General features: G+C 42.3%; 1 protein-coding gene across 1 annotated transcript; it reads left to right on the top strand.

Annotated features, from left to right (window-relative positions):
• The first annotated feature begins 299 nt into the window (after positions 1-299).
• On the top strand, positions 300-15715 carry LOC104524584 (lateral signaling target protein 2 homolog). The gene is made up of 5 exons (XM_010167513.2): positions 300-450; positions 1031-1147; positions 2795-2899; positions 13823-13926; positions 14858-15715. The coding sequence occupies exons 1-5, from the start codon at positions 303-305 to the stop codon at positions 14987-14989; spliced, it is 606 nt and encodes a 201-aa protein (XP_010165815.1). The 5' UTR covers positions 300-302; the 3' UTR covers positions 14990-15715.
• Positions 15716-27632: the final 11917 nt, after the last annotated feature.

Genomic DNA, 27632 nt, shown 5'->3' with positions numbered 1-27632 from the left:
TTTAGAATAAGTTAATGTGAAAAATGGCACAGCACTTTGTAATAGCTAAGGAAATGCAATAAAATATAGACAAATTATTTTCTCCTTAAAAGTTTTTTGTAGCTATTCCACAGAGTGAAAATCAAACATGATGGTGATTGATTGCATGTTGATTAACTCAAACAAGAATTTACAGCAATTAGTTCCGATTTGCTATAGAATCTTGCCTGAGTCATAAATCCTTTAGGATTTGCTGAAGATCCTGAATGACTGAGTGAAGATTTACATTACTTTTTTTTTCTTTTTCCTCCAACAGCAGTTTAATGACGAGTTCTTGTTCGTCTGATGACATCGATCAGGAAGAAATCCAGCTCGCTTTGCAGGCTGCTAAAATTGCCACCCGAGAAAAGATCAGATCCAGATTTCATGGCAGTAATGATCTTATTCACCGCCTCTTTGTCTGCATCTCAGGTATGAGAGTAGCCTTGTGTTCTGAATGTAAGAACTGGTTTTCCTTTGGGTTTTTTTTGGTGCGATAAAGTTATGGTATGAACAGACTAGAGATGAAGCTGCAGGAAGACTGTGTTTTGAGGCCTGAGTTTCTGACTGGTCTAGAAAGACCTGTTACCTGATGGGATCTATCAGAATCAGAGATGCAGACATCTTAGATCTGTAGTGAGGAAGAGTTTGGGCATGCCACAAGTTTGACTTAAAAGTGCTTCCTTTTTCTTGGTGATGCCATGTGTCTTCGAGGGAAGAAATTTGATGCAGCAGTTGTATTTTGATGCAAAAGGAATCTCTCAGTGTTTCCTGCCAAAGGACAAAGAAAATATGTATTAAATTGCAGGCAGCATAAAGGCCACAATGTGGCTTGACCATTATAGAAAATTAGTTTAATTAAATGTTCAGACTTTATTACTAACATGAGCAAGTGTTCCTCTCAAAGATAAATATGAAGCCATTACTGGTAGCAACAGAAAAATATAAATGCTTTATTTTAAGGGTGGTGTAATAGTATAGTAATTGTTTACCCATTTTTTCAAACTCCTAGGTGTTGCTGACCAGCTGCAGACAAACTATGCTAGTGATCTGAGAAGTATCTTAAAGACTTTGTTTGAAGTTATGGCAACCAAACCTGAAACAGAAGACAAGGAAAAGCAAAAGAAAGGTAGAGATTGAGATGTTTGTTCTCTAAAGTGAATTTCTGCTGGTAGCCCCATGGGGATCCATGAACTATTTGACAAGAATTTCCTTAACATTTTGTTAACTTTTTGGCAGTGATGTACTTTGTACAGTGATTTGACTTAAGTTTTTAAAAAAAAAAAAAAAAAAAAAGGAATGGAAACAGACTGTAAACAGGATGAAGTCACTGGAAGCATAGATACGAGAAGTATGTCTTGAGGCAAATGTTGAAGAGTTAAAGCTTTCAGAGTGCATCTGCTCACTTCTATATTCCTGTGTATAACAGAACAGCACTTGTAGCCCATACAGTCGTAACATAATGTATGCAGGGTTTGGACATCATAGATAAAATTTTTTTCCTGATATTATTTCACACTGGACACACTTTAGTTTACCAAGTCTTGTATCTTTGACTGGGAAGTTTAAATAGCTGTGTAAAAAGAGCAGACTATAAGATGAGAATGCTCAGGAAGATGCTGAAATATGACCTGTCTTGTAGAAAGTGCAGAATGCCAAATTTTGCTTCAAAATAGAAAAATATCCACTTCTAGATAATTAAGATAATTAGGTAATGTTCTAGATAATTAAGATAACGTAACCAGAACCAGATCATGAGCCAATGCAAGAAGTTGGTTTTTTTGTCATCACTTTTATTATTTCTTTTACAAAGAAGCAAGTCTGCTAACTTACCTAAAAATAACCATGTCTTCCCAGCAAGACTGCAATTACCTTTGTCCTTTATTGTGATTAGAACTATCAGCATCTGAAGGTGATTGGAACTGTCTCTTTTTTCTTTTTTTTTTCACCCCTCCCTTTCCTCATGGTAGGAAACTCTTGCTCTTTCTCTCAGTTTCATTTAAGAGCATTGAGGATTTTATATGAAACACTAAGTTAGAAGTTGGTTAAATTTAGCAGGAAAACCTCCAGTCCAGCCCATCTCTGCAGTGGGGTAATGTACAACATGCATTACAGTCCCTTCTTGTGGTTGACGCATCTACAATGGTGGCAGGATGTCATGACGTGTAAAGAGACTGGTTTTGCATTGGTGAGAGAAAAAGGGATTGGACAGAATTGCTAAAGAGAGGATCAAAGAGCTCTGGAACATTCAAATTAAAAGTAATAAAGAAAATGGAGCTGTAAGGAATTACCACTAGGACAGATATGGTAGTCAACAGTACTAATGGATGAACAATTACATTTAAAAAAGTGTTGACAGAGTAAACATAAAATTAGCAAATAAAAGTCAGGGACTTTTAGGATGAAGTTTTGGTTTGATGTATGTGATTTGGTGTGCTTGATTCACCTAGGAAATCTCTGCCTGTTCTCTTGGTTACTTTGTAAAGGATCCAAGTTAAGAACTGGGAAATAAACTAGAGGATGCAGCTAAACTGCTACAAGTAAGAGGACTGTATGTCCTATAATAACAGCATCTTTCATTTCTGTTGTCAATCCAAAGAAGAATAGAGGAGACTTTTAAATCACTGTTTGTGTTAGGGTAAAGAAAAAGCAATAAAAAAAAATAAGAAGGTACATATAGATGCTACTGTAATCTAATCCTGTAAGTCCTAACATGAATATTTTAAGTGAAAATTTGAAAAATATGAATTCAAGTACTTTTTGGTTTGTTTTACAGTTAATCAGGGTTTAAGGAATGCAGCACTGGAAGACTGTGCTTTATGTCAAGAAAGCATATCATCCTCAGAACTTGCAGCAAAAGCCAGAGATGGGGACTTTGAAGGTACTTTATTTTTTCTGAGAATTAAAATGACACAACACTGATGTATAAGAAAGTTATTGAAATGAAAACTCTTTTAAAGTTTGGCTCTGAATTGTGACTATAAAATGTTATCATAGTATGATTTAGAGACAAGTCAAATGATAAACGGAGCATATTTCTTTCAGATTTTATATCTAACAGCCTCATGAGAATCTGACTTACAAATTATCATATCCAGTATGAATTCCTTTGTGTTGGTAGAGAAAGGTTTTCTCTAGTAAAGGCTTTAATTTAGCATATGACATTACATGTGACAAGTTTCAGAGGACTGTGTAAGATTCAAAGCCATAAGTAAGGTCTTCTCAGCCAGAGAGATCTCTTGTATCGTTTGCTTATACGTGGAGGTGCCACTTTTTTTTTTTTCCTGGTAGAAAAAAAGTGGCACCTTTCATATTTTCTTCACTTTTGTCTTTGAGGAACATGATCAAAATAATTTGATTATTACTTGCATATTCCTCACCATATTACTTCAAATAAGTTAGTTTTAGGTAAATCTGCTGAGGTGGCTCAAATCTCCCTGAATACATGGTAAGAGTGAAGAAAAGTGCATGTGTAAGTCTCAGTTTGGTTTGGGATTCAAGCATTCTGAGAGGTCAAGTTTTTGTTTCTCTTTTTTTAATCTGAGCTGCTGCAGGAGTGCTTAGGAGTCAGTTATGGACTATAGCCCTAGTATGGTAAACATTGTATAAAAAATAGATTAAAAGATATCAGAGCACTTGCAGTGAAAGAATAAGAAAAGAGAAAGTAGATGTATGAGATGGAGCAAACAAGAAAGCAATCAGCTTTGATCTTCTGGGCTAAGTGGTGGCTTCAGCACACCAGGAGCCCAATTACCAGAGAGGTAGTGTCTCTGTGGTCAAGTAAGAAATATGCAACAACCATCAACTGTGAAACTGTTGTATCTAAGCCTCCCAGAAATTCAAATGTGCAGTAATTTCCCTGTGCTTTAAAACTTTGATCTCTTGTTGTCTATTTGTCCACATACGCTACTCTTCTTCCAGTGAGAGGTTTTGAATGCAGGATGACTGAGAACTCAGTGATAAGCAGTGTATGTCTCTGCTTGTATGTAGAGAGGGGTGACCAACAGAAAAGTAAAGTTGGTTCATGTCATTTGTAATAAAGACCAGAAATCACAGGGCGGGGGTGGTGGAAGAGCTCTTAAAGATTAGGTTTTAGAGTAATGCTGCATATTTAGAAGTTAGTTTGTACTTATATAAAAGCCATGACTTGCTTTCTTACCCTTCTTCTGAAGCTGCAGGCTAAAGGATCTCAAATCTAATCTGTTTATTTAGAACAGCAAAGCTAATTCGTGTATAATGCACTGTAGAAATATTATCTTTTCTGGAGAAAGATGATTTGGTGGGCAGATAAAGAACTATTCAGTAGTCATTTTAATTGATTTTTCCATTGTACTGTAATTCAGAGGGTCACAGAAGGTGCAGTAAAGAACAAATCTTTAAGCAAAATCCTTACTGTGTATAGGCTGTGTTGGAAAAGAATGCAAGAGATTATTGATTCTCTACCATTTCAGTTCATATTCTTTTGGTTTGAATCGATGCCTGATGCTGTCAGTGAATTTGACTTACAGAACTTGAAAGCAAGTTATTCTGAACTGCAGGATGCTGAATAATGTTCTTACAGTGGATGTACACTTTGTCACGGCAAAGTCACTTCACTTCCCTGGCACGTTATTCAGCTTTTAAGGTTCTTTGGCTTTTCATGGCATCTTCTCTTGGCAAGGGGAAGGTTTTAGGTTTGGAGAAGTGCAGGCTATGGCTTGGGATGTTACTTATTGAAATAGCAGGCAACAGTCTGGGTGCTTAGGTGATGTTATGGCTGCATGGGAGTGTGGTAAGGGGAGCCTTACGGGATAACCAAGTCCCTTTTCAATAAGTAGACTTGGATGCAAGAACTTGGCTGCTTTGGCACAATGTTTTACTTGGCCTGTGTGTAAGTGGTTATGCTGTACATACCTGCTTGTACGAATCAGTACAGCTCCTCTGACTATGCAGACTAACTAGCACAGTCTGCTGTTACTTGGCTTTCAGACTTGGTGATGGGCAGGAATTTTCTGTATCACAGAGAGAGAGAGGGTGCTGGGGAGCATGGAGATGAGCTGCACCTTCCAAACCAGAGCAAACCACAAAAGATCTATGAAAAGTGGCATCTGAAGTGGATCAATTTGTTGAATTTGAGAACTATAGAAACACCCATCCTGTCCCCTCTCCTCCAGTACATCCCAGGCCCCTGTCCCTTCAGGTCACAAGTCATTGCTGGCAATGCTGTACATATCATATTTTCCTGAGGTGTGCAGTTACACCTAATGGAATTTATGTTTTTGTTGTCCATAAGGCATCCAGTGTGAGTTATCAACCTATAGCAGTATTTTAACCTCAGCAGCCATGTGCATTTTCCGCCTTATAACACCCTCCTCGCTTACCTTATATTTGCTGGCTGCTGTGGAAGCAACAGCCCCTGACTTTGGGTGATGTTTGGGTGCAGGCAGAAGTTGTCTGGTGGTTAGGACGACCTTTGACATGCACGAACATTGTGCCCTATTTCTTGCAGCAAGCCTGATGGGTTTATCCTTCAGGCCAAATCTGGGCCACAGGCCACCAAGAGGAATGCACCACTGTTATCACTGTAAATGGATTCAGCACAAAGTCTGAGAGCGCTGCAGCAATCTGTTGACAGCATTGCACCAAAATTAATTATATCCTTTTATGTTCATCATTTCTGCACTTCAGGGCACTCGCAATGATTTCAGTGGAAAGTGAAAACAGTAGCTCCTCCCTTCTGCCATCAGGGCAGAACCATGAGCATGTATCAAATTGAGAAAGTCCAGCAAGCTACCTGCCAGGGAAGCTTTTTCCAATTATCAAATAAATCCCTCTTACTGAAAGTACTGAATGTTTTAAGATTGCATCTAATCAATAGTAATAAAAAACCCGTAAGCAAGCCCAGCAACCTGAACAAATAAATGAATAGTTTTAAGATTCTACTGGAGGTTCCAGCCTCTACTCAGATTATGAAGATGAATCACTTTTTTTTGTCATATTTGTCATTCTTACTGTATATAAAACCTACCAGCTGGTCTGGGTCATAAAACAAATATGAATGTTTATTATGAGCCAGCTGACAATGGCAAGGGTGTAGGAGTTAAATCCTGTGACCTTCTGAAGGTTGAAATACAATAAACTACAGATTAATTGGCATTCCAAAACAAAAGCATTTTTGAAAGTACAAGGTGAGCCTATGGTGTATATGTTCATCTTTGTCCTAATGCTCTAGGACTTTTTTTCAAGGAAGCATATGTATTTATACTTTTCATAGAGTATAAAAAGCACTACATTTTTCTAGGGAGAGAATGTAAACCAAATACATTTATATGTATTTGTTTTCCTAGAATACAAGATGAATTTATACAATATTCCATAAATTACTTTTAAATAGAGTAAAATTTCATGCCCTGGTTGTATGATTGAGAAGATAGCCAGTAGGGACAAATTTCTGTGTATAAACTAAAAGTAAATTGTAGTGGCAGCTGTTCAGAGGAGGGAAAAAACCAAAAACAAAACAACAAAAAAAACCCAATCAGGTTGGGCTCTTTGCTGCCAATGGTGCTTGCTCTGAATTGCAGCAATAGCAGAAGGGGTCTGTGTCCCGGGGTACTTTTGTGGTACTGCCTTTCTCCCTGTGTCCTGGTGAGCTACCAGCCAGCACTGGGAGAAGGTTACTGGGAACTTCCTGAGCTCCAGCTTGGGACAAACCACTGCTGGGTAATAGGCTGACCAAGAAGTTTGCATGGAACTGAGAGTGTGCAGTATGGGTCACAGGAATTAAAGCAAACCTCCACATTTGAAAGTGTCAGAAAATTACTCTTGGTTAACCTAGTATAAATATATCCCTGCCAGGACAGACCTGAGTCATTCTGAATATGTATTATAGCTTAAAAAACCCAAACATTAAGGAAGTAGAAGTTTGATGTCTTTCTGTCATTTATATCTCTAGGATATTGTTTCAAGCCTCAACACCACAAAACTTGCTTTGTATTAGCCAACAGTTTTCCATACACACACACAAAAAAACCCCTTCTTTTTTGTCTCGATAAGGATTTTTATGTAGTCATTTCTTTATCAATCTGTAAATGTCATCAAGCTTAAGACCCTGCTCACCATATTTGGGAACATTATGTTAATCCTTGTGAGCCTGATGATTTTAATAGTGAACTTTGGCAAATCTGAGTTTTGACTGTACATGTATTTTGGGGTAATTTATTACTCAGGAAGATTCATCTGTTGGGATTGAGGGAAGATTAATATTTTTAATTGTCGATGTCATGAAGTTACAGGCTGGCTAAGAAAGGGAGTTACACTTCTTGTCTAGGAATAAGCAGGAGACCTCTAGAAATCAGGTGATTTTTCGCAAGGAAAAGCAGAAAGCATTATGAAGCTGTTGATGTTCCATGAAAATATTTGCTGTAGCATCTCAGGTCTCTCTGCAATCATACATTCATTTTCACTCCTTATTACTGTAGCATCCATACAGAACTGCCTTGCTCACTGCCACCTAGTTATAACTCCAGCCATAATGGATTTGCTGTGGCTGCCAGTACAAATAACTGTTTGTGCCAAACAGTGTTAGCATCTGTTTGCTGCACAACAGCACGCTATTTCTCCTTGATCCCTTTCCATCTCGTAATATTCCAGCCCACACACTTTTGTCTATTCACAAGTCCTCACTGCTCTCCAACCAGCAGCACGAGCACAATTCAGTAATGTATGGTCCCAAGGCTCGAGCTCTTGTTCTTGTTGCAATAGGAAATCACAAGGTCAAAAAAGCCCACCCCATGCTACTGTGTGTGCAGAATCTAATCACCGTAAGTCTAGAATTAGCTGTCAGCTCTAGCTGAATGTTTCAATTTTTCTTTTGTCCTCTACGCACCTATGGCTACTCTATTATTTATAATGATGACCAGCAACACTTCCTAAATGAAAGAAGTTCAATTGTTGCACAGTTCAGTGGACAAACATATTCTGTCCATGTAACTTTTTACTTTTTCCTTATTCAGCAGCTCTGCTTGCACTGCGACCAAAAAATCCAACATCAAGTTTCCCATATTGAGGCAGTGTTTTATAATCAACTGAGCTTATGTAATCATGCATGTAAAAAGTACAGGATTTTGTACACTTTTTTGGGTTTATTGCAATAATTTGATCTGACTTATGTTTTAAGAACTTGCTCAGAGCCTTTTTACCTTTTCAAAGACTATCTATCAGCACAGTGTGGAACTTGTTGAGACTTCAATGCAGGAGGAGAAAACATCCTGTAAGTACTGTAAAGCACAGGCTTATTTAGCTCCACAATGACATAACTGGGATTCTGATTAGGTTTGAAATTTTTTGTCCTAAAAATACACATATGAATGTTCTTCTGGCATGTAATACGTAGATCTACATTATCACCTTGCTTCTAGTGTATAATTGTTGGTAGCTCTTACAGAGAAAGACACTTAATGGTTGTGTGAAACATGCAAGTTTCTGGTCCATCTGATTTAAAGATTTGAACCATATCCCAGTGGAAGTCAGTGTTTTCTGTCAGAGTTGTTCCATTTTACATAAATAACTATTTTGCCCAAAGAATTAGTTGCCAATCACGTACCTTTCCAGAATGGTCACAGGATGTCATTGTTCAAGGTCAGATCTGGCAGAGCAGAGGCTTGAGCCCAAGTCTGTAAAGCTCCATGCTCTGGTGAAAGCTTTCTAGATTTGCACAGAAATTCCATCCCAAGAAAGCTGTTTGACAAGAGCTGTCCTTGAAGCTAAATAAGCCTGTATCTCTATTTTCTCCATCACCCCTGAAATTTGCATCAAATAATATTGCTGAAGCAGAAAATTTATTTTTATTGAAAAATTTAAAGCCAGCTGTAATCAACACTGAATCTACTGAGAAAGGGCAAAGATTACTTTGGTACCACTGCCTCCTAGGAATCGTATAATCAGAGATGGCCCCGAGTAACGTGCAGAAAATTGTGTGATAAGGGACAAAAAGTTTCATTTTACAGTGGCAGTTGAAGTGAGTGGTACAGGCACATCACCTTACTTCTCTACTTTCCATAGGTAAAACTGTGAGAATTTACAATTCCTGTTTTCATCAGCAGAGCTACAGAAAGCCCACCTGACCTTTTTTGCAGCTGTGAAGGTGATGCAGTTTGATGGCTGCAGCAGTGTAAGTTCTACCAGCTGCTGTAGGAGCAGCCCTCTTAAGGTTAGTTTGGTAAAAGTGTCATCAGGGTTATGCATGATGTGCTCTAAAATCTAATACACATCAGTGCAGGAGGAACTTCTGCATTAGGAATATCAGATAAAAATAAAATATGCAGAAAGGGTCTTTGAATGGTCTGGCCATAATGCAAACACCACCACAAGCTTAGGGTTTAGTAGCTGCTGTTCCGCAGAGAGTCGTGGTTTGCATGTTTTCTGATTTGTTTTCCACCAGAGTATAGGTTTGCTAAATTAGACCTTCTGCAAGCTCCAACAACTTTTGGAATTATTTCCCTCCCCTATTCCCCGACCCAAATCTCTTGTGTCTCAGCACCACTGAGTGAACTTTCTGGTCTAATCTTGTTTGAGTCAACACTTGTTGATGGATCTGGGTCCAGGCTGTCTTCTCCTTGTGTTCTGGGATACAGATGTGTTCTCCTTGGTTTTGTAAGATTAGATGGGACTGCAGTAGAGCTATTGCACATACTTAAGCAAAATGAATTTGCACGTGCTTTTTGACAATGTTTACACCATCTATGACTTTTACTGTGATTGTGGTTTTCTTAAAGGTCCAGCATCTTGGATTTACCTGAGATTTTAAACTTTTATAGAGCAGAAAACATTTTTAGTTACTGAGGTTGCAGAGACATGTAAAGATAAATTCTAAAAGCTACTGCATAAAGTGAATAAAAATAGTATAAAATTTCATGATTTATGGGAGATTGTAATGCAAGATTTTTTAATAGTTGAGAATACTATTTCTCCTTTTTAAATGTCTTTTTCAGTCTTTACGCTACTTAATTTTATCTTCTTCCTTTTCCTTTCTCTTTGTTTCTTATTCATTTAAATACTTGTTTCTCTTCCTTTCTGTGACTTTTTTTCTGTACATGCTTTTAATGTTTTCTTCTAAAATGTATTTCCGTAGTCTTTCAGTCTCGTTAATCCCTTCCCTCCCTTCCTCCTCCTCTTTGATGTTTGTGCTGTGGTCTTCATCCATGTCCCAACAGACTTCTCTTAACTCTCATTGCATGATAAAGCAGTGGGCCAATTAGCCCATGAACAAAGTTTCCCATCCATTGCTTGTACAAATCCCTGAAGCACAGACAGACGGTGCTTTAGAGACTGGATGTTTCCATTTGCTGCTGCATGCAGAGCTGGTGGAGCCAGCGTAGCCTGGAGAAGGACTGTATCATAAAAAGCTGAGGGGTGCAGTGCTGCTGCCCTGCTTCCAGCACATCTTCAGGCTCATGCTAGGGGTTTAATTTGTGTAACTCACTCTGCTCTTCTTATCGAAGCTTTATCCTCTCATGAGAGTGCTCTTCAGGGAATATTTCAAAAACCTGTTCTATAAAAAGCCTGACGTAAAAGCCATCAGTAATATATGTAAGTCAGAAATGCTGCTCCCAAGGTTGAGCGAGATGAGGCTTGTGAAGGGGACCTAGGAGTGTTGATCCCACTTCCACTCAGTCAGAGAGACCGAGTCATTCAGGGCTCCATCCCTTCTGATGGAGCTCTTCAGCTCCAGTCCAGGATTGTGTTTAATTTCTCAGCAAGTGCACGCTCTCAAAATGAAGCCTCTGTGTTTGTCCCCAGTGAAAGCACTTTTTCAGTTGCCACTGGAAGCACAGGTACAGAGCTAATGGCCTAATGTCATTTCAGGACTGCACCACTGTATGACTTTGGGCAAGACATTTCTCTCCTGGTTTCTCCCCACACACTGACTGTAGCTGGGTGATGAAGATTACAGCAATTTAATGTTTGTACTGCATTTTGAATGTTAAAAGCTGTTATGTAACGAAGTGTTACTATTTGGGGGTGTGCTGCAGTGCAGCTGAGCTCGGTGTGAGCAGTTGGGATGTCAGGAGGGCACTAGAGCCCAGAGGCAGTGGGGCACGGGGCTGGCCGCACGGCCCTCTCAAAGGGGTCTGGGGGAAAACGTGCCCTTCAGCTCACTCTACTGATGCGTTAATTTAGTGAATCAGCTGATGTGACACCAACATGGGAGATAACGTGAGGCCCTGTAATGTGGGAGAACGTTCTGTAGAGAGGGTTATACTGTTTCTATGCATTGAGTACCACTACAATGTGATTTGTTTTTTATGCAATAATAAAAACAAAGTTTGTACATTAATTCATCTGGTAGTCAAGTAATTCTGTAACCAGGAACTATGGATTATATGACTATTACGAGTTTATAAGGTCGTTATTTATCAGAATAAGTTTGCTGTTTGTCATGGGTTTTTCCAATTTTTCTTTTTATTTAGCATTATAGACAATGAAATCCATACAAGGTCAATTAAAAAATAACTTTTTCAACATTGTATTTCAAGGGCATCAACAGAAAAAAACCCAACAAAACAATCAAAACAAAACCCAAATGTTAAACACCTGATGAAAAAAGCTGCTTTCTGCTGTTGGGCTCCAGAGTCTTTGTAGTGGGGCTGTATTAGCTGATCATGTGTCTGGACTAATCATGGTCTAAGGGCAGGTGTGATTACGGTACTGGCTGCTGCACAAGTTGTTTGTATCAGCATGCTGCAGTTTGTACAAAAAAGGCCTGGTTTTTGTTTTTTCTGTGATTATTAAAATCAGTAACTAGCTGAACATGGTAGCCCACATTATAATGCAGTTGATAAAGCAATGGCAGCGAAGTAGGCATCTTGGCAGAGCTGCTTCTACCAGCTCTGTGTTCATTTGTGAGGGAGGCCTGGTGGCACAGAGCTTGAATAGCTTCCTAAATTTTGCTGTATTTAAAATCAGTGAGAATCAATGGGATGGTTAAATCCCTGAAAACATAATCAGGAATATTATTGGCTGGTTATTTTGTTTGGAAATATATGTGATAAGCCAAGGGACCTCCTGGATGGAGAACATGGAGATGGCCAAGATCAGCAGGCTTGCCATGGTTTCAGATCAGAGATTCCTGTGGAAGTGGTACCAGGTTGTCAAAGTCAACATCACATCAGGGGAAAGTTTCACTGGGCAAGGTACATGTAGTAGCTAGGGAGGCTACAGAGAAGGAGAGAGAATTGGAAAGGAAAATTCCCTTGGTTTCATTGCTGTTAATGCTTCACCTTAAGCCAGCAGTCCTGCATCTCCCCGCTGCCATAGGAAGGTCTGCTTTTGAAGTAGGATTCTGGAGCCTTGTGTCCCCACAGAACGGTTTCTGGTGATCTGTTCCCAGGGACGAGGTGAAGGCCTGCTATGTGCAGTCTCCTCCTTTTCACCACATCAGTCATTTCTCTGCACACAGACTTTGGTTTTGGTTGCTGTCCCTATAGTTGTGACCTTTATCAGACCAGTATGTTCATCAAATGAAAGATTCCTCCCTTAAACTAGTTAAACTTCCAGAATAGTTTAGAGGAGTCCATAAAAGTTGACTCAAGATTTGAAGCTCTCTTTGTTTTTATTAATCTGCTTTTTGAACATTGTCCACATTGAATGCTGTGTCCTTTTTACTTTTAATTTGACAGTTGTTGCAATGTGACAAACACATGAAAACTGGTCATGGTTAAGTGTGAAGAATACAGTGGATTTTTCGTTTAATTATCTTCTTTCTGCCTGTAGCCCTCTTGACCTCTGCATTAACTGTGCCATATATCTTGCTGTTTGATAATATGCTTCTTGAGGCGGGGAGCTTGCTTGTCAGGTTTATAAATCAGCAATTGTATGAGTTCTATACTGTAAATAATAACTTGGACAGAAGCTGCGTACGGGGAACTTGGGTAAATACATCCAGCAGTTCATGTTCACAGTGTCCATGGATTCGTTCTGGATAGAACTTGCTTTGCCCTTCATTAGATTTTTAACAACTGAATGAAGCAATCAGCTATATCATTTCTACATTTGTAAGTTTAGACTCTCTGAGGTCATGTCAGCCTGTCACTAGCAGAAGCAGCTCCGCAGAAGTGAGCCTAATACCTTCTGCTTTGCCAAAACCAAATCATTTCCTTGCTTGGCTTTTATGAGAAGTTAGAGAGCTCAGAGGAGAAATAAATAACTGCAACATGCTGTTAGGGGTAATGGTCGGATCCCTTCTCTGGTAAGTCTTGCACATGTGATTTTGCAGTTTTGTTGCAGTTACTGGTAACTTCCAGTAAGAGTCGTAATAGCTTAGCAGACAGTAACTGGGCTCAGAGTTTATTATCTGTGGAGTTGCTTGCCTCATGGCAGAAGAGCAGCCAGGCTTTCTGTAGGGAGAGCTGAAGAGGCTGGGAATGATCTCGGCTCTAAGCTTGTTTTGATGACTGGTTGCGTTGACAAAAACACCTGTGTTCCAGCTCTGCTTTAATAGTGTCTTGCCTTCATACTTTATTTTGCTTATCTCCTTTTCCCTGCCACTTTCACTTGAATAGGATATATTTCATTTTGAGTTGGGAGTTGCTGTGTGCTGTTTCTGGGCTCTGCCCAGAGGTGGGCACCTGGCAGAGAAGGGGGAGTTGAGCCCTCTCAGACATCCAGAATTCACCTAGCTGCCTTCTGCAAAGCATCTTGAGAAACTCAGATGAAAGCAGCTGCTGTTATATTTTATTCTCACTACTCCCTTGAGGATCTGGTAATTGCATGTTTGTTTTTATTCCCTTTTGATTTATGTTCCCTTTTGTTGCTGTGTTTCTGACAGATCCTCCTGACTGGGTTCCAGATGAAGTCTGCAGCTACTGCACCGCGTGCAAGGCTCCCTTCACAGTCATCCGCAGGAAACACCACTGTCGGAGCTGTGGCAAGGTAACGGCTCCGTCACACACGGGAGAAACAATCTGCCAAAGAGAACAGCAAATGTTTTGCGTACCACAGAAACTCAGCTGCACAGCAAATTGTGTGGCTTGGCCAGGGTTTTCAAGCCTCAAGTGTTTTTGTACGTCTTGGCTATTGACTGTTCAGTTTACATTTGGAAAGTGAGGGAGGAGGGTTTTGACTTTTATACAGTAATAAGCATTTATCTGCTGAAAGGCAGAACTCCCTGCTGAGATCATGGAACAAACACCCCAAATCCAGAGTCACTCTGAACTACTGCTCTAAGCTTTAACGAGCTGCAGCAGCCTGCATCACCTGAGGGGTGGTGATGCACAGCTCAGCTGCAGGGACAGCGTGTCCCTTTGCTTTCTAAACCTTTGCAGGAGGACTGCGGTGTGCAGGGCTGCTGCTCTGTGAGTTTGTGGGGGAGGAAGAGGGAGTGAGGGAGAAAAAAAGCTGTTATGTGCCTTGGAAAGACAGAAATCTGCAGTCCCTTTTCACTTGCTGCTGCACAAGTTAAAAAGGAAGAGGGTAGAGAAACTATTTTTGTTAACTTTATAGTAGACTTGCAGGATTAGAAACTTGGGTGTTATTCACAAATATACCCCTAGTTTTTCTTCAAAGCCAGTGGGGGGATATGCTTTGTTTTGTTTCTGCTGGTGGAGCTGCCTTCTCCTGTGGCCTGCAGAGCTAGACAGGCCTGCCTTGGCTAATGTCAGTGCTTGGGCAACAGTGTCAAAGAGGCTAAACCCAGTCAGATTAGGTGGTCATCGGGCTATGAATTGCCTGCAGAGGGCTTTTAGTTGCTGTGCTGAGGAGGTTGGTGTTTCAGACGCACAGGAGCCCAGCACAAAATTGAAATCAATTTGTCCTATCCAGTTCTTTAAAGGAGCTAAAGTGAAATCTCCCTCTTGTTTTTCAGATCTTCTGTTCCCGCTGTTCCTCTCACTCTGCTCCATTACCTCGTTATGGTCAGATGAAGCCTGTCCGTGTTTGCACTCACTGTTACATGTTCCATGTCACTCCTTTCTATAGTGACAAAGCTGGTATCTGACATGTTAAACTACTGGTGTGTCTTCTGGAGTCTTACATGGACTGATGTATTTGACCTAAGTCAAGGATTAACTTGAAAGAGGGACCCCGTGAGGGCATGTAGGCTTTGACATCCATTATTATAAATTTTGTACAGACGGTTTTTATTGCATTTTACTAAGCTGCTAAAGGGAAGTATGAAGCGTCTGTAGCTCTAAGGCTACAGTACAGTCTTCCATAAATTTATAACATTAATGTTACGATGCCATATGCAGAACAAATGCACTGTGTGGAAGGAAAATAGGGCTCAGAGAATTGAACAAGCATTGCTGCTTATCTTACGTGCTAGGAACAGAGTAGCTGGTTAACTAGTCCATCCCAGCGAATCAATCCCAAAGCTCGGACACTTCTGTGCTCACTAGAATACCAGCATGGCTGTGGATGTCAGCACTCTCCCTCCTGCTGTGGTTTAATTTGCCCATTACTAGATTTTTGCTACCTATGCTAGGTTTGATTAAAACAAAACTATTTCAAATCCATATTCGATATTTACAAAGGCAATTTTTTCCGTGAATCACATAGGAAGCACTGAGGGTCCTGAAGTAGTGTATTTCTGTTGCCTTTCATTTACTGAGCAGAGCAATAACTCCAAGTTGTCTTCTAAAAATTAAGTTTTACAACTTCCAGTTCCATATTTTGGAGTTTTAGAAGTATTTTTAATCTGCATCATTTATGCTAAATCCTGTTAACAAAAGTATAACACAGCTTTGGTTTCTATATCAGCATTTAAAACTTAACAAAACTTTAGAAGAAATAGTTACCAAATGAATTAATTAATATTAAAATACATATTTTTGACAGGGTTTAGCAGCAAAATTCAGTAGATATGACAAATTTTCTCCCATGCCGAGTTTTTTAGATGGCAAATATGTAATGATTTACTCAAAAGGTCCTACAGAATGGTCAACCAGAGAAGGGTACTTGTTGTCCATATTTGGCAAAGTAACTGTGTAAAATATTGCATACTATTACTTCACTCATGCTAACAACTGGGAAGATGTTTGTATTTATTTGAAACACCAGGGATTAATTTTACCTCCACTTGGAGAGGAAAGAAATAACTCACATGGATTCATGCTATGATCTTGCACAAACTATTTGCAGTAAGAGCTCCCCGAGCACTGAGGTTTCAAAGGCGTTTGGACATGCTTTGAGTTAGCCACATGAAAAGCAAGACAGTGTGTGCTGTGGTTACAGAGGAAACGAGATCAAGAGCTCTTTGCTGTGTCCCCTTTCCTGAGTTGCAGTGTTACACACTCTGTTTCAAAGTGATTATTACAAAAAAGGATGAGGAAGTTGTTTTGCGGTATCATGCTCAAGAAAGGTCGTCATTTAAAATGATAAAGTGAAACTGGCCAGTGGTGAATTTTTTAAAAATTTATTTAGTTTTGGAGGGACGTTGCCTTTAAGTGGTTTAATTTTCAGTGTTAATGAGCCATATAAGGGTCCAAGAGTTTGGCACTACCGTTGTTTTGAATCAGCTGAAACAGCTTCACTTAGTTCATGTGTAATTCACAAGCCTTACGATGGTGTTTGTAGACAATGTCAGCTATGATGTGTTATCCTCACCTTATTTATATTTTTGTTATTATTATATTTCCCTGAAATCCATCCCATGGAGTCTTTCCCATGGCATCCTTGAGTTGGAGTGTTGGCATTCACCAGAGTTTGGAACAGCATGGGGTTGGGTGATTGGTGGGAGGCGGGTAATGGGGTGCAAGCAATGGTACTTATTCAGGCTTAAATCTCAGGCTTCACATTGCAATGATTATTGCAGTTTTATTTTTGGAAAAGAAACCTACAAATTTAATGCTTCTTTTATAGGATAAGAAATACAACAAACTTCAATTGTGAAATAAATATGCACAAAAAGTTGCTTCTGTGGAAAAAAAAAATCTTATTTAATGGACTGAATATTTATTCAAGCTTGTTTTTATTTTGTAAATGCTGTAATTCAGAATCATTTCCATAAATATGATATTTAAAGATCTCAGACACTATAGTTTCTTATGTAAATACAGACTCCTATTTCTCTTACTGAAAAGCACAATGACTATATCAGTACTAATATACATTTGCCTCAAGGAAAACTTTCATCTTGTAATCTCTTCAGATAATTAAAGTGTCAGGACTTTCTACTTCCATGTGCTGGATTGCTCTTTCATTTCGGGATCTGTTTACATGGAGTGACAGCTGCCACCCTGTCAAACAAACTGGCCTTAAGTCTTTCTCACTTTGCAAATAACGTGAAATAAATTGGTGTGAATTTGAAAATGGAAGCTGCCACTCCAGAGAAGGGGTGGTAAATCAAAGCTGGAGTACTGGCCTGTCACCTAACCTTGCCTTCTGCTATCTCTTGCCACTGGCAGAAAATCTCCCTTCCCAAAATATCTTATGTCAGTGGCCACTTCACACATGAGGCGTATTTGATCTGTCTGTGTGAAATCTGAATAATCTTTTCTGTGGGGGTTACAAATCTGCAATGAAAATAGTGCTCCTTGGATCTCCCTGCACAGTTATTCTCATGAAGCACAAACGCCCAGTGCAGATTGGTTCTGTTCCTTGCATGAGATATAACTGTTGTAGGTTTTAGGAGAATTAATTCTGTTTTCCAGAGGACTTAATGCCTGACTTTAGGATTCCATTTCACTGAAGAAAAACCGTGTTACAGCTCTGTGACATGAGGATCTCTGTGGTGCAACAACAGGAAAAAAATATTGGAAGTCTGCACACAAGTTTAAGATTGCATTTGAATTAACATACATAATATTTATGGGCAAATAATGCTGCCTTAAGGTGCGTGTAAAGAAATGAAAAGTAGAAATTTATCATAAAGGGACTTTTAAAATTACATTTATATCACGTCAGGGTTTTGAGGGAAAAAGGGGATCTGTTTTTCTCCATACCACAATGATGTGTTCCACAGCAGTTTCCCTGTTGGGGATAGCACAACAGGAAGGATACGGGATAATAAGGTAAGAGCAACGTTGCCAAAGGGGACAGTAATTCACTTGGTGTTGGACTCCTCTGCGTGACAGGTTCCCCTCTGAATCAAGGCTGTTTTCAGGAGAAAAAAAAAAAAAATTACAGTAAATTCTGAAGTGATCCTTTCTAGATTTGTACAAATCATACAGTGCTTCTTGCTCTCCAGCTTTGTAAAGGGAGGTGGGATATCAGGGCTACCTCTGCAATGAAAGGAACTTCATTTAAAAAAAATATCTCTGCTTCCAGAGAATACTCATGTCCAGAAAACAAAAATACTTAAAAGTCTGGCAGCTCAGTGAGGAGGAAGCTGAGTGGAAGCGATGGGCAAGGAAAATGACCTTTGTGCATGTGTGTTGTCTAACCTGGGAGGAAGGAGGAGGAGAACTCGGGGTGCATGCGTGGGTGGTTGTGTCTGTACATGGTGGGGGGACACATGGTGGAAGGAGACTTGACCGTAGGAAAGCTTCAAAGCTTCCCTTCACCATCCTGCCTGGGTGCTGGAGGAAGCCACCAGCACTCTCAGTGTCTTGTCCCCAGCTGAACTCACTGTCAGTTTATGCAAAGTCAAAGCTGCTGGGTCTGCATCCTCTGGTTGCCGTGGCAACCCCTGATAGCATCTCTCCACCAAGTGCCAAGACTGCAGCACTCCGTTCCTGCACAGGCAGGCACCCGGGCTTCTGCTTTCTGCTTCGTCAGAGGGATTGTGATTGCACAAACATCTTTATTTGCAACGAAGATTTATGCTGCAGAGTCAGAAAACTGTGAACTATATTTTCTGATTATAGCATTTTACTGAATTATGCTTTATTTACTTTGCTTGTCTGGAAGAAATCTCCTCTGGGCATCCTTTTGACTACTTTTGAGGGTTCTTTAGCTATTTCCTGTTCCTTCTTTCACCCTTTACCCCACCCAATAACCCAGCTTTAAGTTTCTGTTGTGTATAAATTAGGTGTCTTATGTAGCCTCCTTGGGTATCTTCCAGAGAGTGAAATATTGGAGGCAATATTAGACAATTCAAGGAGCTTTCATCCCCATCGCTTCCTGATCTTGACCTTCAAGTTCCCAGGCACAGGCTCATTTCAAACCCTTATTTGGTGTCCTTCTACCTGCAAGACCATCCTGGCTGCCTTAGCTGCCATGGGTCTAGCACCAAGGTGTTTGAAGTCCTGTAGTATTGCTTTGCTTTGTGGAGGAGAAAGGGTGGACCCAGGTTTTAATAGCTGTTAGTAGATTATAGATACTGAGAAGACTCTGATTCTTTCCATTTGCCTCTCTTTGGTCTTAAACCAAGAAATGGCAAAATACTAGGCCAGAAGGATGAAGAAGAGAAGACTTGTTACAGCAAATCTGGAAGTGTGAGGATGATGTTTTAATTAAATAATTGGTCTCTTTGAAAACAAGCTGTAACTGCATGTGCTAGGAATGCTGGGGACTCATGCATAAAACAAATTGGACAATTAGTCTTTCATGAACTCATTTCGTATCTTGTTTTCACTAAACATGAAGGCTCTGAAGTGTAAAGTATGATTTTTCCCTCATGTTTCACTGTGGTGGTTTAACCACAGGTAGGACCTTGTGGTCCTGCACTCACTCCCCCCACCCGGTGAGATGGGTTTGGAGTCACAACAAAGGGGCACGGGATTAGGATGAGGACAGGAATGGCTCACTCACCAGTTATGGTCACGGGTAAAACAGACTCAAGTTGGGGAAGAAAAATCAATTTAATGCATTGACATTCATCTGAGTAGCACAGTGAGACATAACAACCACATCTTTATTACACCTTCCCTCCGCCCCTCCCTTCTTCCTGGGCTCAAATCACTTTGATCCCAATTTCTCTACCTTCTTACCCCAGTGGCACAGGGGACAGGGAATGGGGGTTCAGTCAGTTCACCTCTGCTGCTCTTCCCGGCTTGGAAGTCCAGGAACAAGATGTTTGTTCCAACGTGAGCTTCCCATGGAGTCACGGACCTCTTCGGGCTCAGCTCCCAGCTCCGGCATGGGGACATCCATGGGCTGCATGAGACTTTCCCTCTACTCTGGGGGTCCACTTCCTGCTCTGGCAGTGACCGGCTCTTGCGGTCTCAGTTCCATCACACTTGCCCTCAGGCTCAGCTTTTCTGCTCCAGCATGGAGTCCTCCATGCTCTACCCATGGGCATCTGCTCCACCACTGAACCTCCATGGGCCACAGGGAACCTACTTTACCTTCTCCTGCTCCATGAGGTTGAAGGGGGTGTCTGAGGTTCTCTGTCTTCTCACTCCTCCTTCTTCCTGGCAAGGAAGCTCTCTCTTTGTTTAGGCTGATGTTTGTCTTTTGTTCAGGTCAATGGCCTCTCTTCCAGGTTCTTTCCCCTTTCTTCTTTCCAAGACAGTCCTTCCCCTCACAAATATGGATTCACAGAGGCATTTCTCTAGTGCTCATGGGCTCAGCCTGGGCTGGGGAGTTACACATCGGAGCCAGGGGAGCTTTTCACTCTTACAAGGTGGCCCCTTCCCATACTACTGAAGACAGGGCCCCACACACACAAACCCAACACATTCACTCAAAGGTATGAAGTTGATTTATCTCCTGTTCGGTTCTTCTCTGCAGATGACCACCAGCCTGTCAGGGCTCTGACTGAGCTTGTCTGCAAAAGAAAATTCTTCTGCAGCTGAAGTGATGCAGCCAACGGCGGGGCCTCCAGGCCTCCTGCACGCTGCTTGGGTGGTGGCTGTGTCCACCCGTGGCCATGAGGTGACTGTAAAGGGGGCTGTTGCTCACGTCCAGCTGCTGAGCCATGCTGCCATCGGCTCTTTCTCACAAGCATGAGGTGCCTGACACAGCCCAGAATGTAAGGGACAACTGTGCTGGGAACAGCAGAGCCAGCCAGCCTTTAGCTGTAACTATCATCTCAGATATTGTGGAGATCTTATTTTTGAAAAATAACCCTGTGCTTGGCACTCATACTGCTTCTGCAAACACTGAACTCATGTCTTACTCTAGAAAGGGTTATTTACCTATTTTTGCAGTTTTACATAGTTCTTCACAGGGCAATAAAATGTTGTTACTGCTATTTCTTTTTATTTGCCGAGTTAATAAAAGAAATAAAACTGCAGCAGGGAGGTTGTTTGAGGTGACTGCTTTCCAGGGAGTGTGTCAGCAGTGGCCAGCTTTCAGTTTTTTAGCTGGAATTAGGCTGTGGTACCCATGGGCTTGTCAGTAAAGTGGAAGATGCTGAGAAGAAATGGTCCTGAATAGCATTTCTAATGGTAACTTTTCTCTGATCTCTTGTAAAACATGCTGTAAATGTCCATCATTCCGTAAAGGTCCGTCTGTAAATGACGCTGAAGTGCTTCAGCCATTTCTGGACAATTTGGAGGAAGTCATCCTTCCTCCTTCAGGGGCTGGGACAGTGGCTCCACCTTGGGCTATCCCAGACAGATCCTCGGTTGTGAGAAGCCGCCTGTCAGGAACATGAAGTGCAGTGAGACTGTCCTGGCTTTATTAGCGAAGGACTTGTACCATTCCATCTTTGTTTGCTCTTGGGGAGCCTCTGAGATCAAATTTTGAGACAGTTGATAGAGAATTATTTTTTTCTAGCCAAGGCCATTTGTGATTGTTGCTTCATTAGTAGCTTTTCTGTTTATTATGCAGCAGTAAAGCTTGCTGGCTTGGGGTTGGTTTGATTTTTTAAATTAATTTTGTTTTATGTGGCTTATCTGCAGAAAGCTAGAAATTAATAATTGAAGATATAAACAGAAAAATTATCACTTCTGCAGGTTCATAAACGCATTTAAAAGGGAACTACCCTGTGATCCATTGACTGTCAAACACTGGGAGATGGTGCAGGAAAAAAAAGTTACCCCCAAGTAGTTCAGAAGTCCTGGGTGTCAATTTCCAAAGTGCTTTTGTCCAGGAGGATTTCTTGTAGGTACTGAAAAGGGTAATGTGGATGGATGGTTAAAAATGAAAGGTTTTAGCTACTGATTGTAAATCATCTCTCTAAATGTACTCTTCCTTTTTTTTTCTTTTTTCTTTTTTTTTAAAGACAGAAATCTGCTACAGCCCTGTGTAAAGAAGCTCTAATCAAATAAGAAAATTCAACTAATTTGGTCTGAATGTATTGGAACAGACTATGAAGTTACCACACATTCAGTTCAGTGACTAATTTTATAGCCTCTGATTGCCATGTTCTGGGATTTTGTTTCAGGACAGGACATAGGTCTTGCTTGGAGAACAAAGTAGGAAAACCTTCCTCAGCTGTACTCCTGAAAGGAGGTTTTTCTGCATCACGTTTGCTCCTCACGTTCTAATTGCTGCCTGTTCTCATGCTTTTTTCTCTTTCAAGAAATAATGTTGGAGTTAGTTGGACGCTAAACTGAGTCTCAGGAAAATACTTCCATATTTCTTTCCCATAGGCAGAGTTTGAATCATGTCTGGTTTTCCTTCTGCTGAAAGGCAGACAGCTGTGACTATTGTCCATCTCAAAAACTTAGGTGGTGAAAAGCTCAAGTTTTGGATGTGAACTTGTATTTAGGTGCTGCTTTTGTGCTACTCACCCTGAAACAAGGGCAAAGTAGATGCTGCAGTAAAGAAACCAAAAATCAGGCTGGTGTCAAGTGGGGAGGCTTAAGAACTTCTTAGGAAGAGATTCTTGATGGTGCTTACTAAAAATAGCCAAGGAGAGAGCCACCCTCTCCTGAGAGGCTCCAGCCAGCAGGTGATGCAGCCCGCAGGTGGGGACCTGGGACCTGGCCAGGCTGACAGGAGAGGGCAAGGAGCTGCCAGCCCAAGGGACACAGCCCCAGGGGGATTTTTTTCCCATTGTCTTGCTAAAATCAAATCCCAGAAGGAATGTGAGGTGTTGTCTTACCTACTGCATTGAGGGTATTTTTGAGTAGCTTGGGGAAAATCCACTGGAGTGCATTGGGTGTGTGACTTCTGTATTCCCACCCACTGCTGACAGAAATACTAGTCCTTGGCAGGTGGAGGGGGACGGAGAGAGGCTGTTATCTTTTTGCTTGTTGATTATATTTTTCATTTTTCTTCTGCTTGCTTGCTTCAGTAAGAAATAATAATAATAAGGTAGTGATCACTTTTTAAAAATCCTGAATTCCCATTCATGCAACAAATAATTCTTATAATGAGATCTAATTGCATAGTGCAAATAAATACCAATCATTAAATAATATTATTTTGGTTTTAAACAGAAAAAATATTAACCCGCAATCAAGCAATTATGAAAGCTCTTCCTCTGAGTACAGGCAGCTCAGAAGCCATGGAGAATACCAGCGTGGTGTGATAAAACCCTCTCTGCCTGGCGTGCTGCTCCTGGAGGCTTTCCAGTGCCCTCCCAAGGTTCAGATGTTGTCACAGCATTTGCTGCCAGAGGAAATTGGTTCTTGCCAAATCGTATCTTCATTGCTGCTCTGTGTGCTGCTGGGGTTCAGCGTTGATGGCTCCATGAGCCTCTGCAGAGTTCCTTTTGTTTGTGGTATTTATAAAATGGCTTAAGCACCTGGCAAAGGGAAGATGTAGCTGAATGGAGGAAGGTGTTGAGCTAGCATACTGCTAAAAACAACGTTTCTGGTGTGTTTTGCTGTGAGGGAAAAGCCATGGGAATGACTAAGGCATTGCAATCTGTTGAACGCATCGAAGAGAAGACTAATTGCACACCCAATTAACTCCCCTGTAAGTGCCTACACTGGGTGCACAAATCTGATAAAGCAGGGTTCCTCTGCTCAGCTGGCAGGTCTCTATGGGAACCAATGGCCAAAGGTTGAGCCAACTGGAACAGATCCACATGAAAGAGAAGAGGTTAATTCTCATGTAGATAATCAGCTGCTGAAAGAGTGAACTAACAGTTGTGGTGGACTCTCTACAGATGACCACTAGAGTTTTTAACACGATGTTGGAGGCTTCCTACAGGTGCAGGGAGCTGCCACCTGTATGGGACTAAGGCAGAGATGAACACACAGTGGGGTTGCTCTGTGCCACAGGTCAGGGGAGATGCTGGCCATGCTGGTCTCCAGTCTATATATCAATTCAGGAATTGCCAAGAAGAGGAATTCCTGTGTGGGCTGATGTGCAGGAGCGATGCAGATGTGCAGGAGGGATGCAGCAGTGCAGGCAAAGCCACTCGGTGCTCCTCGTCTCCCCTTTTCACCCTGGCGTCAAACCTGTGCTGAGGCTGGAGTCACACGAGCATTGGACTGTTGTAAGGATCAGGGGAAGAGAGGTAAACGATAAACACAAGGAAGAAGAAAGCAGGGGAAAAATGCTGCCCTTTGGGAGCCCAGTGTCTAAAGGAGGGGAAGCAAAATCCCTGACCACAAAAATCTCCTGAAGGGCCATTCATAATCAGCTAAAGGAACCCCTTCCCAGTTTGCCCACAGCAGTTCTCCTGTCCTTCTGAGCTCGATGTTATTCCCTATGGTGCTCAGCAATACTGGCATTGGGCTGCAAGCATCACTCCTGCAAACGACTGAGCTGGGCAGTGGGTACCAGCAGCCCAGGTGCCAGGCATGGGAACCGAGCAGCGCTGGGTGTGTAAAATCACTGCTTTCCTAAACCCAGCCTGTAGCTCAAGAAGAAATGATCCTTCTGGTTTGCACTCCTTCACAGCTGCTGGATGTGACTCTGCCGCTCAGCTGAGCCAGCCCTTGTAGCTGGGCCGTGGGTGATGGGATCTGGGCAGCTGGGAGTTGTGTCCCTGCTCCTCTTGTGAACTTTAGGTCAGTGGCTTTGGGATTCATGCAGAGCCTTTGCAGCCACTTCCAGGGGCACCACATCAGACTCCAAAAATCTTCCCCATGCCTCTCTTTCCCCACTGCAGATTGGGGAGGATGGTTGTTTGCCTGAGGAACTGGGCATGGATCACAGTGGCTGACCCTGCACAGATGCTACAGGTACAGCAGAAGACATAAGTAAATAACATACACTGAAGGGGTTTATTCACATTCGCATCCAGAAGAGCACATCAGCCCTGAAGGACGGGAGCAGGAGCCCTGCCTTTCCCCTGCCTGAGCATGGGGAGTGGGCTGGGGGCTCCCGTGGCTTCTGCCAATTCCCTGTCCCAGCCCATGGGCACTTCTTTTCCCTTCAGAGATGTTCAGCCCAAAGGCACTGTTGTAAGTATTCGTTTGGGTGTCCCCGCAGCAGCAGTGTTGCAGTACTGAGCCGTACCAGAGTCTATAGGATATTGTATAGTAATTCCTTCCTCAACCCTGCAGACCACACAATGCCCCTTCTTTTTTCCTGCTAACCACGCTACCAGGCATGCTAACGCACTGTCAGGCAGGTCCTGCTTATGTCACTGCTGCAGGTATGTTATCTCCATCCTACAGAAGAGTTTATTGAAAGACCTGGGAAGACAAGATCAGATCATCCCATCCTGCTGTCTCAAACAGCCATGAATAATCCCTTTCATAAATCACTTTTACATCATCACAGAGGTAAGTACAGTTTTCTTTACTGTGCTCAGACCTTAATCTTCTCAGTAGACTGAAGGTCTTAGAGATGCTGAAGTCTTCAGACTCTGATGTTGTAGTGGCTCTTTGAAGCTTAACCTTGGATCTCGGAGTTAGTCCTCTCTGTTCCTCCTGCATGCCAGGGGACCCTTTGTCACCTGGACCCTTCTCTAGAGATGTGTCTGGTGGGAAGAAGAGAGCTTGTGGGAATTGCCTAAGCTGCTCTAAAAGGGTGTTGTGCCATGTCAGTTGAGGCCTGTGGTGGCTCTAGGCTCCAGCTCAAAAATCACAGCTTCTCCTGGCCCTCTGAAAGCGATCAGTGCACCAGAGGTTCCCTTTCCATTTGTCAGGCTGCTCTCATCCTAAAAGCAGTCTCTGGCCTTCATTTGGCTTGTTAAAACTCCCCAGACCTGCTGGACATATCAAGGATAGGCACTGGTGGTCAAGGCAGACCTCTAAAGACAAGTTTGTTCTCATCTCCATCACTTCCACCTGGGTCCCCAGGAGCAGCTCCATCTCATCAGGTATTTACAGACATTGGGGGGTGGCTCAGCACATGAGGGTGCTGATGTTGGTCTGGTGTCAGCACACCTGAAACAGCAGAGAACATCTACGATCTGCTGCCAGGGACTGGCAGGGGAGCAGAGCCAGGATGGCTGGGCTGGAGGGCGTGGGTCACGGCTGCAGTCTGGAAGATGATGTTTGTGTCTTGTGTTAATCTCTTCTCTGGCTAAACATAGCAGAGACTGATTGGTTTGTTTTGCTTAGATGGTAATGAAGCAGTTAATTGCAATTGGGAATGGCTGGCTCTGCCTGTCTGCTCAGGGAAGTGAGGCTTACCCTGTGGATCCCAGGCTGGGGAAGCACATCCCAGGCTGCTCGGCTTTCCCAGCTCCCTTGTTGGCTTGTTTGGTTCTTTCCAAACACGTTTTATCTTCTCATCTCATCAGCCCTCCATGCTAAATGTTGTCTGCACCAATTAGCAGCGTGAGGGGTGCCTGTGCCAGCACGGGCTCCTCCTGGGGATGCCCGGGCACTGGAGCTGCCAGCAGGACACCATGCTCAGGTGTCCCATACCCACAGGAGCAGGTGGCTGTGCTGCTCAGTCAGCACATTATTGCTGTGATGTGATTCCCACTGCAGCTCCTCGCTGTCCTCAGGTGTTTTGGGTGTGTGGAGGCTCTGCACTGCCCTCACCATCTTCAAGAGCTCTTCCAAGTCTGCCACGTGCTAAAATGTTTCCCCTCCTCCCACCTCCACCGGTAGCCCCTTGTCCCCCCATTCTGCCACTCTCACATCACGTCCAACAGCTTCCAGGCTTTTTCTTTTTGTTTTGTGCTTTCTCTGCTGGGGTCTTTTAGGTATTTTAAGGCCCGACCTGGCATCTGTAAGTCATCTTCCAACAAAACAATCATTTCACATTTAAAAGGCAGCAAAGCTTATTCTTTCCAAGTCTTCTTGCCAAATCATAGTTTCTCCTCCTTTAATGGCCCAGTAGCTTGGGGTGGGGAGAAGGCAGTGCTGTCACAGATGAGCCAGCTTTACCTGCTGTCATAGCACCAGGGTTTGGCTGTGCAGAATCAATCACACTTTTAGGTCAAGTGCTTGAGCTGCATGGAAGCTGATTGCGTTGGGGGATGAGTATCGGGTCCTTCTGTTCTCTGCTCAACTTTCATGCAGGAGTGTTAAAGGCTCCATATGCCAATATAAAGCACAGCATGGAACAGGTTGCCCAGAGAAGCTGTGGATGCCCCCTCCCTGGAAGTGTTCAAGGCCAGGTTGGATGAGGCTTTGAGCAACCTGGTCTAGTGGAAGGTGTCCCTGCTGATGGCAGGGGGTTGGAACTGGATGATCTTTAAGGTCCCTTCCAACCCAAACCATTCTGTGATTCTATGATTGTCAATGCTCATGAACCCAGCAGAGATGGGGAGCTGCAGTGTGAAGCTGCCGAGCCCTTTGGGGATGGAGCACCTTCCCTGGTGGGATCCAAACAGCAATTCTGATTTTCCTTTCTAACCCCTCTGGCACAAACTGCAGCTGATGCTTGTCCCCTCTGCCCAGCCCCGGCTGTCACCTCCGCATCACCCCGCGGTCTGTCAGCCCCGGAGATGGAGATGATGGAGATGGAGAGGATGATGATGGAGATGGCTGCTTTGTCCCTGTAAGCAG

This window comes from Antrostomus carolinensis, unplaced genomic scaffold, assembly GCF_000700745.2.
Source record: "Antrostomus carolinensis isolate BGI_N321 unplaced genomic scaffold, ASM70074v2 scaffold4745, whole genome shotgun sequence".
NCBI lineage: Eukaryota > Metazoa > Chordata > Aves > Caprimulgiformes > Caprimulgidae > Antrostomus > Antrostomus carolinensis.
This window is presented reverse-complemented; position numbering and strand designations above follow the sequence as displayed.

Excerpts from the sequence above, each read along its gene's own strand:
- LOC104524584 (XM_010167513.2), top strand. The coding sequence starts at position 303 with ATGACGAGTTCTTGTTCGTCTGATGACATCGATCAGGAAGAAATCCAG. Across the intron at positions 1,148-2,794 it reads CAAGGAAAAGCAAAAGAAAG|TTAATCAGGGTTTAAGGAAT; the intron begins GTAGAGATTGAG and ends TTTGTTTTACAG. Across the intron at positions 2,900-13,822 it reads CAGAGATGGGGACTTTGAAG|ATCCTCCTGACTGGGTTCCA; the intron begins GTACTTTATTTT and ends TGTTTCTGACAG.